This window comes from Pan paniscus, chromosome 20 (assembly GCF_029289425.2).
Source record: "Pan paniscus chromosome 20, NHGRI_mPanPan1-v2.0_pri, whole genome shotgun sequence".
Classification (NCBI taxonomy): Eukaryota; Metazoa; Chordata; class Mammalia; order Primates; family Hominidae; genus Pan; species Pan paniscus.
Genome location: NC_073269.2, coordinates 47,961,959 through 47,977,416, shown reverse-complemented (window position 1 = coordinate 47,977,416; position 15,458 = coordinate 47,961,959). Strand labels below are relative to the sequence as shown.

Genomic DNA, 15,458 nt, shown 5'->3' with positions numbered 1-15,458 from the left:
CAGTTTGCGGTGGAGGCTCCCTGGTGGTCTGTCCTTTTCTACCTTCCAGGGAAGAGCATGAACCCTGGGCCCTCTTGCTTTACTCCAGCGGAAGCCACCTCTGCAGCCCAGGCCCAGCTGAGGTCACAGCTCACAGCCATCCTTTCGTTTCTCACTTTCTGACAATTGCAAAGACAGGATGTGGGGGAGTGAGCCACAAGGGCCCCTGGGTCCTTCCTCCAAACCCAGATGGGAACTGTTTGACCTGGGAAGGCCCGACTGGCTGCCGGGTACACAGCCACCCAATCACCCTGGGCCCCCTCACCCAAGGGAAGGGAGGAAGCGCCTCTTCCTCATGCCCCTGAAGAACAATCAAGAGACCCAAACCAGACCAGGCGCAGTGGCTCACACTTGTAATCCCAGCACTTTGGGAGGCTGAGGCAGGAGAATCATTTGAACCCAGAAGGCGGAGATTGCAGTGAGCTGAGATGGCGCCACTGCACTCCAGCCTGGGCGACAGAGCAAGAGACTCAAAAAAGAGACCCAGACCAGGATTACGAATGAGGCAATTTATTAACCCAGCATGGTTTGTTCTAATGCTTCTTGTTGGCAGCTGCCACCTGTGGGAAAAGATGGAAGAATAAAAGTTAGTCAAGGGGGTCTCTGCTGGGGCACTTTGTAACAGCTACCTAACTACCCACCAGAGGTGGGCACCCCGATTTGTAGTTTCAAATGCATCTATCTCATCTAATTCTTACTGTGGGTATTCCCCCATTTCACAGACGTGGAAACTGGGTCTCAAGGGAGTGGCCGGGCACGGTGGCTCAAACCTTTAATCCCAGCACTCTGGAAGGCCGAGGCAGGTGGATCACCTGAGGTCAAGAGTTCGAGACCAGCCTGACCAATATGGTGAAACCCTGTCTCTACTAAAAATATAAAAACTAGCCTGGTGTGGTGGTGTGTGCCTGTAGTCCCAGCTACTCGGGAGGCTGAGACAGGAGAATTGCTTGAACTCGGGTGGCAGAGGTTGCAGTGAGCTGACATTGCACCACTGCACTCCAGCCTGGGCGACAGAGCAAGACTCTGTCTCAAAAAGAAAAAAAAAAAAAAAAAGAGAGAAGGGAGTGGCGGAGTGGAGTCCAAATTCCGCCCACTGCCATGTGAGAAGGCCAACATCCAACCACCAGCAATGATGTGTGCGCCAAGCCCCACTCTGCCTGGAAGAGCTTTCTCCTTCCAGACCACCCCCAACTCCTAGAGGGCTGACACTTTCCATTCTTTTGTGACACTTGACTGACTAAATGCTCCAAGGCTCCTAGGAGGCCTGAGTCAGTGATACAGAATTGAGCTCATGCCAGGCCCTGGGTGCTCCTGCTGTACTATAGCTCACTGACTCCTCACTACCATGCTTGAGGTGGCCAAGGGTAGATTTTGGCCACAGGGAGGCCAAGACAGGAGACTGTGGCACCAGGGGTGTGGCCACTCTGCCCCAGGGTGTCGGCCAGCCAGGATCTGAATGGAGACCTGGGTTCTGAACCAGCCCCCCCTCCCTTATCTCCACCTCTCCCAAGCAGCCCATGTGATGCTCAGTACGCATGAGGACTAAGGGGAAACATTGCAGGCTGACCTGGGGAGGGGGAGTCATCTACGGGTACAGCTATGTGCTCTGTGGATAGATGCCCAGTGGCACCTGGGCTGGAGTTCCCTCCAATTTTTTTTTTTTTGAGATGGAGTTTCACTCTTGTTGCCCAGGCTGGGGTGCAATGGCGTGATCTTGGCTCACCGCAACCTCCACCTCCCGGGTTCAAGCGATTCTTGTGCCTCAGCCTCCCCAGTAGCTGAGATTACAGGAATGTGCCACCACACCCGGCTAATTTTGTATTTTTAGTAGAGACAGGGTTTCTCCATGTTGGTCAGAATGGTCTTGAACTCCTGACCTCAGATAATTCGCCTGCCTTGGCATCCCAAAGTGCTGGGATTACAGGGGTGAGACACCACAGCCAGCCTGCCTCCAAATTTCTAAGCAGCACCAACAGGAAAAGTCAGACAGGACTGTCCTTTCTCCTGTCTCTGGGCAGCCCTCCTCTGACCCCACCAGCACCCTGGGCTGTGCCCTCCAGAGAAGGAAATAAGTCTACCTGACAAAGCATGGGCTTTGGAAATGCTTGGGCAGCGACTAAGGGACCCAGCCCCACCCCAAACGCAGGCCTTACCTGTCCGGCAATTCTGTCCAGATCTCTTTGTCCCTGAGGTGTCAGTTTGCGGCCGCTGTGGGGAGGGAAGGGTCATGCAGGCCCCAGTGAGCACAGGTCCTGTTCTCAGCCCCTTCCCTCCTGGCTGTAAGCCAGGCTTCTCAAGAAGCCACCTGCCGCCAGCCAAGTCCCACTGAGGGCCCTAGTCAGGTGCATTCTAACGAGCTGGGGGCAGTAGTGGGAGCCCCCCTGGGAGCTGACGGGGTGTTGTTTGTGCAAGCATTTAGATCAAAAGCCCCGAAAAATCAATTGGGAAAAGTTAACGAGCAGGCTAATGAAAGCAGATAGTCGCTAAATTACCCTCCTGGAGCCTGGGCTAGTCAGCCAGAGGTCGGGGTGAGGCCCCGTACTGTTTGCTTTTCTGCAGAATCCCCTCCTGCCTGCCTCTGATAGGAGGGGCCTGAGGGGCTGGGCAGACTATGCAGGACCATTCGTTGGGGAAGTGATGACCGGGCCTCAAGGCTACTCCATCAATGCAGCCCTCCCTACCCTGCTTACCCATCTTGGTCCTTTTCCACCATTTTCAGCCCCTCCAGGGCTTGGAGGACCCGGCGGGCCACACTCTTGGAGCCTCGGCTGAAGTGGCTGGGCATGACGCCGTTTCTCTGACGTCCCCCATAGATCTTGGTCATGGAGCCAACCCCAGCGCCACCCCGGAGGTACAGGTGCCGCGCTGTGGAAGCTGGGGGTTGTGTGAGAGGGAGATTTAAGGGTCTTGATCAAGGTCTCAGGTAAACAATTCCTTGTGTGTAAACAGCTAATTCTCACTGTTTTATAAAAAGGGAAACTGAAAACACACACTAACACCCAGAAACTGACAGCCCCCTCTCCTCACCCACCCCCCGGCTAGCTCTTCCTTGACAAACAGCCCTGCACCCTGGGTGGGCACTCCCACCATCTCCAGGGCCAACTTCTTTAGTGGTTACTATCCCAGCAGCACTGCTGTTGAATTGAACCTGAGGTTATGTAGGGGTGGAGCCTAGCTGTGACCATCTCCATGGGCCCCAGAGAAGCAGGAGTGAAGGGACCTATTGCCACTCTCCGGGCCACCTCAGTCTGGAGAGCTCAGAATAACAAGGGCAGGGCAGACACTCTGTGCAGTGGGTGCCCCCTGCTTGGAATGTGTACCAGCCCCTCTGCGGACACAGGGAAGGCTGGCTTGGGCAAGTCCCTGGTCCACCCCAGCCAGCCTCCTTGCCTGCAAAAAAAGCTCCGTAAAATCCAGTCGACACACCAGCCTCCCCAGAAACGCTTGCACGCTTCTATTAACTGGAGCACACATCTGCCAGGCCCTGTGCCAAATGCTTTTCGATCTCTCCACCCTGCTTCACCTGAGGGCCGGGTTACTCTGAGGACTCAACAGGTGTGTCAAGTGCTACTCTCCTTTAAAGAGTGAAACTGAGGTGCCAGAGGGTACTCACTGGCTCCGTGTCACACAGCTCTGGAGGAACTGCCCTGTCCTGCCACTGTGATGGCACCGGGGCCCACATGCAGGAAGCACCCAGATTTCAGCCATCACATGGTCCTGCCTAGCTCTGGAGCTCAGAGCAGAGTCTGGTTTGTTCCTGGGACCCAGAGATCAGCAAGTTGGTCTGAATCTGCTCAAGTGATTTCTTTCCTCCAGTTCTAAAGATCAAGTGGGGGAACTGGGGGTTCTTCCGTAACTGCCAAGTGCCAGGCAGTAGGGTGGGCTGCTTCTGCCCAGAAACAGTTCTTGCATACCGCTTGTTCCCAGCCCACTCCTGCCCTGAGATCAGGTCCAGATACAGCCAGCCCTTCATATCCACAGACTCAACCAAGGGTGGATCAAAAATATTTAGGGGAAAAAAACTACAATTCAAAACAGTGTAACAATTATTTACACCGTATTAGTGCTTTTTCTTTTTTCTTAAAACACAAAAAAAGGGCCTCATTCTGTCACCCAGGCTGGAGTGCTGTGGTGTGATCATAGCTCACTGCAGCCTCGAACTCCTGGGCTTAAGCAATCCTCTTGTCTCAGCCTCCTAAGTAGCTGGGAGTATAAGTATGTGCCATGTCTGGCCTGTATTAATCTATAAGTAATCTACAGATGATTTAAAATATATGGGATCAGGCCGGGCGCAGTGGCTCACGCCTGTAATCCCACCACTTTGGGAGGCTGAGGCGGGAGAATCACCTGAGGTCAGGAGTTTGAGACCAGCCTGGCCAACATGGTGAAACCCCATCTCTACTGAAATTACAAGAAAATTAGCCAGGTGTGGTGGCACACCCCCTGTAACCCCAGCTACCTGGGAGGCTGAGGCAGGGCAAAAGAATCACTTGAACCTGGGAGGCAGAGGTTGCAGTTAGCCAAGATCATGCCACTGCACTCCAGACTGGGTGACAGAGTGAGACTCTGTCTCAAAAGTAAAACATCTACATAGGATATATGCAAATATTATACCTTTTTTTTTTTTTTGGAGACAGGGCATCATTCTGTCACCCAGGCTGGAGTGCAGTGCTAACAGCTCACTGCAGCTTTGACCTCCTGAATAGTTGGAACTACAGGTGCAAGCCACCACGCCCAGATAATTTCTGAAGAGACCCGGTTTTGCCATGTTGCTCTGGCTGAACTCCTGGAGTGAAGTGATCCACCCATCTTGGCCTCCCAAAGTGCTGGGATTACAGGTGTGTGCCACTGTGCTGGCCCCGATGTATTTTTTTTTCTGAGATGGAGTCTCTCGCTCTGTCGCCCAGGCTGGAGTGCAGTGGCGCAATCTCGGTTCACTGCAAGCTCTGCCTTCCGGGTTCACTCCATTCTCCTGCCTCAGCCTCCAGAGTAGCTGGGACTACAGGCGCCCGCCACCACGCCTGGCTAATTTTTTTGTATTTTTAGTAGAGACGGGGTTTCACCGTGTTAGCGAGGATGGTCTCGATCTCCTGACCTCGTGATCCACCTGCCTCGGCCTCCCAAAGTGCTGGGATTACAGGGTTGAGCCACCGCACCCGGCCTCTGGCCCCGATATTACACCATTTTATAGTAAGGGTGAGCATCTGTGGACTTGGGTATTGGGGTTCATCCTGGAACCAATCCTCAGCTGATACTGTACAACCATGCTCTGCTGGGGGCCAAGAGCACAGCCCTGCTGTTGGCTCACTACCTCTGGCATCTGCTCACTTTAAAATCCCCACTTCACTCCAGCTACCCCCTACGCCACTGCCTGGTAATAAGTGCCCATAACCAGGACCAACAGACAGACTCACCTGGCGTAAGTCACCCCCCACAATCCTTCCGCCAGAGGGTGACATCACTGGAAACCTCCACCCTTTCAGACCAGCTCAAATACCCAGCAGCTGCTGCCATCCCTCTGGGCCCTGTAGCTGGTTGTGCCCTGGGGCTCTGGGTGGAGACCTGCTCTCCCATTTGAACTACAGTACCCAGGACTGGGGAATGCAGAATAGCTTTTCCTGTTATCCTGCTTTATTTTTTTTTTGAGACGGAGTCTTTCTCTGTTGCCTAGGTTGGAGTGCAGTGGTGCCGTCTGGGCTCACTGCTAGCTCCGCCTCCCGGGTTCAAGCAATTCTCCTGTCTCAGCCTCCCGAGTAGCTGGGACTACAGGCACACGCCACCACACCTGGCTAATTTTTTGTATTTTTAGTAGAGATGGGGTTTCACCATGCTGGCCAGGCTGGTCTTGAACTCCTGACCTCCTGATCCGCCCGCCTCGGCCTCCCAAAGTGCTGGGATTACAGGCGTGAGCCACCGTGCCCGGCCTTTTTTTTTTTTTTTTTTAAGACGGAGTCTCACTCTGTCGCCCAGGCTGGAGTGCAGTGGCGCGATCTCAGCTCACTGCAAGCTCCGCCTCCCGGGTTCATGCTATTCTCCTGCCTCAGCCTCTACAGTAACTGGGACTACAGGCGCCCGCCACCACGCCCGGCTAATTTTTTCGTATTTTTAGTAGACATGGGGTTTCACCATGTTAGCCAGGATGGTCTCTATCTCTTGACCTCATGATCCGCCCACCTCGGCCTCCCAAAGTGCTGGGATTACAGGTGTGAGCCACTGCACCGGGCCTCTGTTATCTTGCTTTTTAAGAGTAAGGCACACACTCCTAAGCGCAGAGATGCCCAAAGCGGCTGTACACCAGAAATGGGACACTCAACCTCAGTCTTGTTGGGTTGGGACCAGCGCCCAGAGCAGTCAGACAGGAGCTTGAATCCTGACACCGTTCCTCCTCAGGAGGGACACAGGACCCACCTATCCTCCAGGTGGTTTGTGCTGCGGTACTAAAGGAGACACTTTACTTAAACCTTGAGCACAGTGACTGGTAGAAAAAAAGCTCCCATAAAGCCTATTAGGTGTTTTTTTTTTTTTTTTTTTTGAGACAGTCTCACTCTGTTGCCCAAGCTGGAGTGTAGTGGTATGATCTCAGGCTCACTGCAACCTCTGCCTCCGGGGTCCAAGCAATTCTTCTGTCTCAGCCTCCCCAGTAGCTGGGACTACAGGCGCCTGCTACCACGCCTGGCTAATTTTTATTTTTAGAAGAGACGGGGTTTCACCACATTGGTCAGGATGGTCTCAAACTCTTGACCTCAGGTGATCCGCCTGCCTTGGCCTCCCAAAGGCCTATTAGGTTCTTCAATGGAGGCTTAAATTTTTCTTAAGGCTGTATAAAAACCTTTTGGCATGGAGAACCTTGGTCAGATATTACAAGCTCCTCCCTTGCTATCTCAGTTCATGCTAATTATTTTTTTCTGACCCACTAGAAGGGAGAGGAAGGGTTATTAACTTCACAAACTGGAAAATGCTAAGAGTTGAAATACCGCGTTCTATTAAAACACTGACCTTTTTCCTCACCCCCTGGAGACCAAGGTTCCAGCCCCAGCTTTTGATGTGGAGCTGCACAAATGCAGACCGCCGTAGCTGGTACTCATGAGGGCCAATTGCGAGCAAGTTGCTGTCACAAATGCGTTCTCCTCCAGTTCCTCCACGCTAGAGGCCTTCTGCTCCTCTGCTGTGTGCATTCTTGGGATGGCAACCCACTCCTCTAAGGAACCCCTGTCCAGGAATCACCCCCTACCTGGAACTGTAAAGGAGGCCACCCCTCTCCACTCTACTGTGAGTTCATGGTCAAGGGAAAGCAGCTGTGTTCCTGCTAGACCGAGAGGGAGGGTCCCTCTGGATCTGAGCACGGGGCAGACCAACCAAGCACAGCTCCTCAGGAGTCATCACAGCTCAGCAAAGTCCAGACCGGTGGTCCCATCCTGACCTACTGAGTCAAAGGCAGGGAAGAACTTCCCCAGCACACTCTAGCTGACCCTTCTCTGCCGAACTTGTAAGAAACCACTCTCCTGACCTTGATTCATCCCTTAACTCACTTCTGTGATGCCTCCCAGATCTCATTCTTTCTACTATCATAGCACAAGTGGGTGCCCAGCCCCATGCAGGAGCCAGAAATGGAGCAGCCTCCAACCTACAAGAAGTGTTTCCAGACATCCCAATTCAGCAGCTGCTCTCAGACGCACACCAGGACACCAAACTGGACTCCCACATCTCCATCTTCAGCAGGTCCTTTAAAGAATTAAGACAGCAAGAGGCTTGTCCAGCTGGGTGCGGGAGCTCATGCCTGTAACCCCAGCACTTTGGGAGGCCGAGGCGGGCGGATCACGAGGTCAAGAGATCGAGAGCATCCCAGCCAACATGGTGAAACCCTGTCTCTACTAAAAATAGAAAAATTAGCTGGGCGTGGTGGCGGGCACCTGTAGTCCCAGGTACTTGGGAGGCTGAGGTAGGAGAATCGCTTGAACCCGGCGGGCAGAGGTTGCAGTTAGCCGAGACGGCACCAGTGTACTCCAGCCTGGTGACACTGCAACTCTGTTTAAAAAAAAAAAAAAAAAGCCTGTCCAGGGCTACACTGCACCACCTGCTTCATAAAGACCCATGGCGGCCATCCCTTGAACGTCCAGTGAGAGCAAGTCTTTGCGGGTTCTTCCTCTACCTTGCCCTGCCTCCTACACCACTGCCTTGGGACTGCTTACTCCTACAGCTCTGCTCCATTTCCAGACCACCCTCAAGAGGGCCCCATCTTCTACCATGGGCCTCTTTACCCCCAAACCCCAGGATTAAGACCTGTCTACCTCACACTCATTCCTACAGGTCTCCACAATTTGGCCCTGCTCAGGAAGGGCGCAGCTTTAGCACACTTTAGCCTCAAATCTGAGGAGGCAAAATAGGCCAGACTCTAATGAGTAGAAAAAAGGGAATATAGCAGGGAACCTAGTTTTGGACAGAGCCACCCTGCCAAGCCCTCCCAGGGTAACTTGCAGCAAGTCCCTTCGCCTGTCTGCACCACAGCTTCCTCTTTGGTAAAACAAGATCACTCCCATGACCAGTATAAGCTGACTGCCAAACTGGGTGGAACATGTTAAACTCTAGAATAGAGGCTGGTCAACTTTGCCTGTAATCCCAGTGCTTTGGAAGGCTGAGGCGGGAGGACCGCTTGAGCTCGGGAGTTCAACATAGTGAGACTCCATCTCTACAAATAAAAAAAATTAGCTAGGCATGGTGACTGATAGGCACCTGTAGTCCCAGCTACTTAGGAGGGTGGGGCAGGAGGATCACTTGAGCCCAGGAAGCTGCAGTGAGCTATAATTGTGCCACTGCACTCCAACCTGGGTGACAGGCCTAGACCCTGTCCCTGAAAATAAATAATAAAGGGTCAGGTAGGAAATATTTCAGGCTTTGTAGGCTACAGCTTCTGCCACAACTACAACTCTGCCCTTGTGCATGTAGATACACAGGGGTGGCTATATCCCAACAAAAATATACACAACAGGCCTCTGGTCTACCACACAACCATCCTATGCCGCTAGGGCAGCTGGGCAAGTGAGGTGAAAAAGAGGCCTCTGGGGTACTCCAAGTGATGGAGATCAGTAGGCAGGCAGAAGATGCACATCCTGCTCGAGGTTTCCAGGCAGGGCCACTGTGGGCTGCAAGGGACCACAGCAGCTCTACCATGACCAGCAGATGCAACTAGGTTTATTATCCAAGGTCTTAATGCCATCTCGTTAATCCCTCCCCATGTAAAAAAAAAAAAAAAAAAATGTACAAGACACATACAGTCCTACTTTGGAGGTATTTGGTATGTGCAGAACGTGTCTTCACCCCAGCAAATGAGAAAGGCTAATCCCAGATCCAAAGCTGCTCTGACCTACTGACCCTTGAGTCACTGCCAAAGCAAGATGGGGGGACAGGTGGAGGGGATATGTAACTTCCAGGCCTTGTCACTGCTGTGCGCCCAGGGAAGTCAGCTTCTCTTCATCCGCCCCATTTTCTGTCTAAAACAAACGGTGGGTAGGTGGTATGCCAGCAACCCGACCCACCTCAGCAAGTTCATCTTTCAGTTCTCAGAGGCCGCGGCTGAGTTATGCTGGTCCTCTGTGCTCACTCCATGGCCTCAAAGAGTGGGCCCCAATAGACATTTGAGGCACAAGTGTACCACAAATCTACAAAATGCTTCATATTCTGAAGGGCCAAGCAACCTGTACCAAGGCCAACTCTTTTCAGGGTCATTGAGGAGTTTTGCCGATTTGCAAACCCTGCTTCCCACCTACTTCTTATCTGGAGACAAGTTGTGGTCAGGATGGAGCCCCCACTTCACAGAGAGAGAAGGTTTAAGATTGGAGAGGCCGAGGCCCCTTAGTGAAGGTCGGTGCTAAGGCTGTCACCTTGACATAACACGGCACTGCCACCGCCCACCCTGTTACATCTTCCTGAAAGTGAAGATTTAGTGAGTACTGAAATATTAAGACACGTGAGAACTAACACTAGTCAGGGACTGTACGTAAATTATTATTGGAAGATCGAAAAGAGACGGAGCTGGCACGAGGTTGCAGGGTGTCCATAAGATCGGAAGTCAAGATTTAAAGCAGGGACTGACCTGGCCAGATCTCCAACCATTTAGTTAGAAACAGCCTGTTAGAGACATGGAGAAGGCTAACTTGATGATCTGAGCAATAGTAAAGATAACTGGCTTTTTCCTGAATAACTACTGTGCAACAGACACGTTCTAAACACTCTTCTTTAAATTCATTCAATCCTCGCAATACTCTAGTACTGGTACAATAATTAGTCCCATTTTGGGGATGAGAGAGTGCACAGGCAGGTTAACCAACTTGCCAGAGGACACACAGCCAGATGTAAAAGATGGATTCAAACCCAGGGAGTCTGCCTCCGTGTATATAGAAAGGATTAAACCACCTGTAAGCAAAATATGAACATTCATCTGTCTCTGGTTTCCCCTGAGGCTCAAAGCCACAGGTCCTCCTCTCACAAAGCTCTTAGAATGTCATAAAAACTTGGAGTACCAAGTTATCGAATGTCACATCACACAAAGCAAGTGGTGACACAACCAAGGGTTTCTCTCCCTCTTGGGGCAGGAAAGAGCTCAGAGGAGACAGGGAAGTATGGTTTGTGCCAGGGGTCACCCAGCTCCCCACTCTCCAGCCAAAGACCTAAGTTCCTCACCAGCTCGCGTGTAGAACCAGTTCTCATCGTAGGGAGCAAGCTCTTTGTGCTTGGCCAGCTTGACGGTGTCCACCCATTCGGGGACTTTCAGCTTCCCGGACCTAAGACCAAAACAGTGGGAAAAGCACGATTCAGTCATCTCCACAAACTACCCCATATCCCAAATGCCCTCCCCTCAACACAACTATGCTGCGCCCAGAGTACAAAGAGAGGCTGGAACCGGAACACAAGCCAGGCCTCACGCTGAAAGGAGCCACGGAAGCCCCAAACAAGCCTCCCCTGCCAGGACCGGCAAACACTGGGGCTCAGATGGGCAGGCCAAGGCGACAGCCTCCACCCGTTTTGAACCTCAGTCCCCAAACTCACTTTTTGAGGAAGGCTGCCAGAGCTCTGACGAACTCCTGCTGGTTCACGTCTTTTACAGTAACTCCAGGCATCTGAGGGAGAAAGTCAAGCATGTGAACACAGGCCTGGCGGAGACGACTGCCAAGAGCACGGACCCCACCCCCATCCTTTCGCTCCAACGCATCCTAAACCGTGGTACCCCCCGTTACTTCCCACGGCCCCTTCAACGCCGGGCTCCGGCTCCTGCGGGTCTGAAGGAGCTCACCGACGCCCACGGCCTCTCTGAATCGCACTAACAGGGCCCGGCCCCTGCGTGTGAGGATCCTGCGCGACCCCACTCCCCAGCCCCGGGACTCCGGACGCCCCACGCACCCCGCCGCTGCCCCCCGGGGCCCACGCTCGGTTCCCGGACGGCGCTGACCGGGCATGTCCGGGCCTGCCGCTCGCACGTGGCCGCGGCTCTAGGGGGCGGGACGGGCCCGCGCCGGGCGCCTCGGGGCCCTCAGGCACGCGCTCTGAGGCTTCGGCGTCCGGCCCTGCCGCCTCGCGCCCGGTCCAGCTCGGAGCCCCCGCTTACCGTGCGGCCTCCGCGCTGCCAGCCAGGGGAAAGGGAGCGACGGGGTTTCCCGGGCGCACAAGTCGGGCGTAGGGTCTCGCGAGAGTTCCGAAAGCTCGCGAGAGCGAGGGTAGACGCTGAGGCTCCGCCTCTCTCAGGGCGAAAGTGGCTTCGTCCCCGCCTAGAGGGGAGGGTGTCTAGTGAGGGGTGGAGAGGTAAAGGGGAGGGCCAAGGGGTCGGGCGTGGAGGCCTGGGTTTCCTCCCGCGTTTCCTTCTCCCGGAGTGTAATAGAGAGGATAGAGAGCTCCTGTTCGGAGCTGGGGGAACTTGGCTTCGTTTGCGTTGTTCGTGGCTGGAAGGAACAGTGGTGGAGAAGACTATGATGGCGAAAGTACGGGGCAGGATGGGTGGGCCACAGCTGGCGCCCCACGGCGGAACAACCCTTTTTCCGGGTGGAAGTGGCTGTTCCCTCGCCGGAAGTGGGAGTAGTAAGGGCGGAACTGTGACAGGGAACCTAGGGGAAGGGCGAGGAAGAAATGTGGCTATCATCTTCCGTCCTTCACCGCCGGGAGTCGCGAGAGCGGGAGACGGAAGCCCCACCCTTCTCAGGGCGGAAGTTGCTTCAGCACGGCCGGGGCGAGCGAAAAGGGAATGAGGCGCTGGAGGAGGGCAGAAGATAAGGGCGGGACAAAGCGGCAGAGGCGGGACCTTAGCAGAAGTTAGTTCAGCTCTGCCTTCTAGTGTCGGAGTCTGTTCGCTCAGCCCTTACTTTGCCAATTTAGATTTACCTGTCCCGCTGACCTGTGTAGCTTTAGGCAGTCCATTTGCCTTCTCAGGGCTTGTCTCACCATTAAAAAAAAAAAAGAGATCCCTGTTTGCCCATTTAAAGTGGCTCCTCTGGTTCATGGCGCGTCACATGCTCTAAAAAATATTTTTTGAGTGCCTGCTCTGTGCCAGGCACAGGTAAATATTATTTGGACATTTATCATGTGGCTGTTACTGTAGTGTTACATGCATGATCTCATTTAATCCTTACAAGGCCCAACAACTAAATAACATGTGGTCCAATAAAATTATGTTAACTTGTTGCAAAAAGGAAACACTGAAATGTGTGTAGCTATTTTCTTATGTTGGAAAGACTGAGAATTTAAAACATCAGAGCAAATATTAGAATTTTACCCCACACTGATACTGTGGCTGCAAAATGTGTTAATTATTAATAAGCCAAGACTCGTATCTGTTAGAAAAATTAAAACCAACCATGCTTCTAGCATAAGATCATATATTTAAATCAAGGTTTTACATTCATGTAGAATGTTGTTGAAACCTATCTCATACTGTTTCTAAAACTTGAGAAAATATTTTCATTATCTCAATTGTTTTTCCAGAACCAACACATACATATTTCCATATGTATTCAAAGTGGGTAATATATGCATGTCTAACTGGAAATCTCCATGTACTTGGGTAATTTATATTCACTTTTTATAATTTAATTAAGTAATTATTATTTAATTTTTTTTTGAGTTGGAGTCTCGCTTTGTCGCCCAGGCGGGAGTGCAATGATGTGATCTTGGTTCACTGCAACCTCCACCTCCCGGGTTCAAGCGATTCTCCGGCCTCAGGCTCCCAGGTAGCTGGGATTACAGGCGCCTGCCACCACACCTGGCTAATTTTTGTATTTTTATAGAGACGGGTTTTCACCACGTTGGCCAGGCTGGTCTCGAACTCCTGACCTCAGGTGATCCACCTGCGTTGGCCTCCCAAAATGCTGGGATTACAGGTGTGAGCCACCGTGCCTGGCCCCCACTTTTAATAATTTCTAATACCAGTTCTGAATCATTTACACGTAATTCATTTGAGTCATTTCATTACATTTAATTTTTTTTTTTAAAGCTCTCCAGAGGAACTCTGGAGTGCCTGACCAAAGGAAGAGACAGGGTGAATATAGGATTTTGGGAAGAGTGAAGCTTAGGTAAAATTTATATAAAGCAGAGTTTTGATGGACATAAGGCAAAGCAGGCATGTATTTATGCAACGGAGTTAACATCATGCCTGGGCGAGGAGCAGACCCAGGATTCTGTTTCCTTGGACATTAGAAAGTTTAGATAAATGTACAATGTTGTCTCTAAAAACCGCTTCTCTGAGATCATGACTGCTTCTCTGTGTCAAAGTGACTTAGACTTTCCAGGTAAGAATGAGATGTCCCATTTTCACTATTGTTATGATTTTAAATATTTTTAAAAATTCTGGCAGTCTGTGATTTTAGAGAACACAGTTTCTCAGCACTGTGTCCCTGGTGTTAATTTTTGTACATGTTAGTTTTTACAGGTTCTTAATTGACAACTCTGTGAGGTGGTTATAGACCAGTCAACTGAGCCTTAGAGTCAAGTCATTTGTCCAGGGTCACATAAGGTTAAAGCCTGAGCCCGGATTTGAAGCCACAACTGAAGATACTCAAGCTCTTGCAATAAACTTTTTTTTTTTTTTTGAGACGGAGCCTCGCTCTGTCGCCCAGGCTGGAGTGCAGTGGTGTGATCTCTGCTCATGCAAGCTCCGCCTCCCGGGTTCACACCATTCTCCTACCTCAGCCTGTCGAGTAGCTGGTACTACAGTTTCCCGCCACCACGCCTGGGTAATTTTTTGTATTTTTAGTAGAGACGGGGTTTCATCGTGTTAGCCAGGATGGTCTTGATCTCCTGACCTTGTGATCCACCCGCCTTGGTCTCCCAGAGTGCTGGGATTACAGGCTCATGCCTGTAAATTTAGTGTAAAGTACAGAATTCCCATAGTCCCCATGCCGACACACAGGGATGGCCTCCCTTTCTATCAACATTCCACACCAGAGTGGTACCTTTGCTACAATCAAGGAACACAATATTATCACCCAAAGTCCGCAGTTTACATCAGTGTTCACTCTTGTTGTATGTTCTGCAAGTTTTGGCAAATGTGTAATGACACGTATCCACCATTACAGTTTCATAGAGAATAGCTTCATTGCCCTAAACAACACCCATTTATCCCTCCATCCCTCCAAGCCAACAACCAATTATTTTATCATTTTATTGTCATCACAATTTTGCCTTTTTCCAGAATGTCATATAGTTGGAATCATACATTTGGATTGGCTTCTTTCAGTTAGTAAGGCATTTAAGGTTCCCCCGTATCTTTCTTTTGGCGGGGTGGAGGGGAGGGGGAGGCAGACAGGGTCCTGCTCTGGAGTGCAGTGGCACTGGAGTGCTGGGATTACAGGCGTGAGCCACCGCACCTGGCCTCAATAAACTCTTTAAACACAGTTTTAAAAATGGGTTGAGGCTGTAGTACCTACAAACAGTGGGATATTATTCAGCCCTAAAAAGAAATGAGCTGGCCAGGAGCGGTGGCTCATGCCTGTAATCCCAGCACTTTGGGAGGCTGAGATGGGCGGATTGCCTGAGTTTAGGAGTTCTTGACCAGCCTGGGCAACACGGTGAAACCCCCTCTCTACTAAAATACAAAAAATTAGGCCGGGCGCGGTGGCTCACGCCTGTAATCCCAGCACTTTGGGAGGCCGAGGTGGGCGGATCACGAGGTCAGGAGATGGAGACCGTCCTGGCTAACATGGTGAAACCCCGTCTCTACTAAAAATACAAAACATTAGCTGGGGGAGGTGGTGGGCGCCTGTAGTCCCAGCTACTCGGGAGGCTGAGGCAGGAGAATGGCCGAACCCGGGAGGCGGAGTTTGCAGTGAGCCGAGATTGCGCCACTGCACTCTAGCCTGGGAGACAGAGCGAGACTCCGTCTCAAAACAAAATAAAACAAAACAAAAAAACGAAATCCCGTCTCTACTAAAAAAATACAA

At 51.7% G+C, this 15,458-nt stretch overlaps 2 protein-coding genes across 2 annotated transcripts in view; both read right to left on the bottom strand.

The window, feature by feature from the left end:
• Positions 1-15,458, bottom strand: part of LOC100976543 (CEA cell adhesion molecule 6) — a 910,921-nt gene that overhangs the window by 798,823 nt on the left and 96,640 nt on the right. The window lies entirely within an intron of this gene.
• RPS19 (ribosomal protein S19) lies at positions 534-12,119 on the bottom strand. The gene is made up of 6 exons (XM_008964837.4): positions 11,639-12,119; positions 11,083-11,153; positions 10,717-10,817; positions 2,730-2,913; positions 2,193-2,247; positions 534-599 (listed from the first exon to the last, which is right to left on the bottom strand). The coding sequence occupies exons 2-6, from the start codon at positions 11,151-11,153 to the stop codon at positions 573-575; spliced, it is 438 nt and encodes a 145-aa protein (XP_008963085.3). The 5' UTR covers positions 11,639-12,119; the 3' UTR covers positions 534-572.

What these genes read in the sequence shown, in the direction of transcription:
- RPS19 (XM_008964837.4), bottom strand. Translation starts at nt 11,153, where the DNA reads ATGCCTGGAGTTACTGTAAAAGACGTGAACCAGCAGGAGTTCGTCAGA. An exon ending in CTGGCAGCCTTCCTCAAAAA is followed by an intron (nt 10,818 to 11,082) that starts GTGAGTTTGGGG and finishes TTTTGGTCTTAG; the next exon opens with GTCCGGGAAGCTGAAAGTCC. An exon ending in TGGACAGAATTGCCGGACAG is followed by an intron (nt 600 to 2,192) that starts GTAAGGCCTGCG and finishes CTTTTCCCACAG; the next exon opens with GTGGCAGCTGCCAACAAGAA.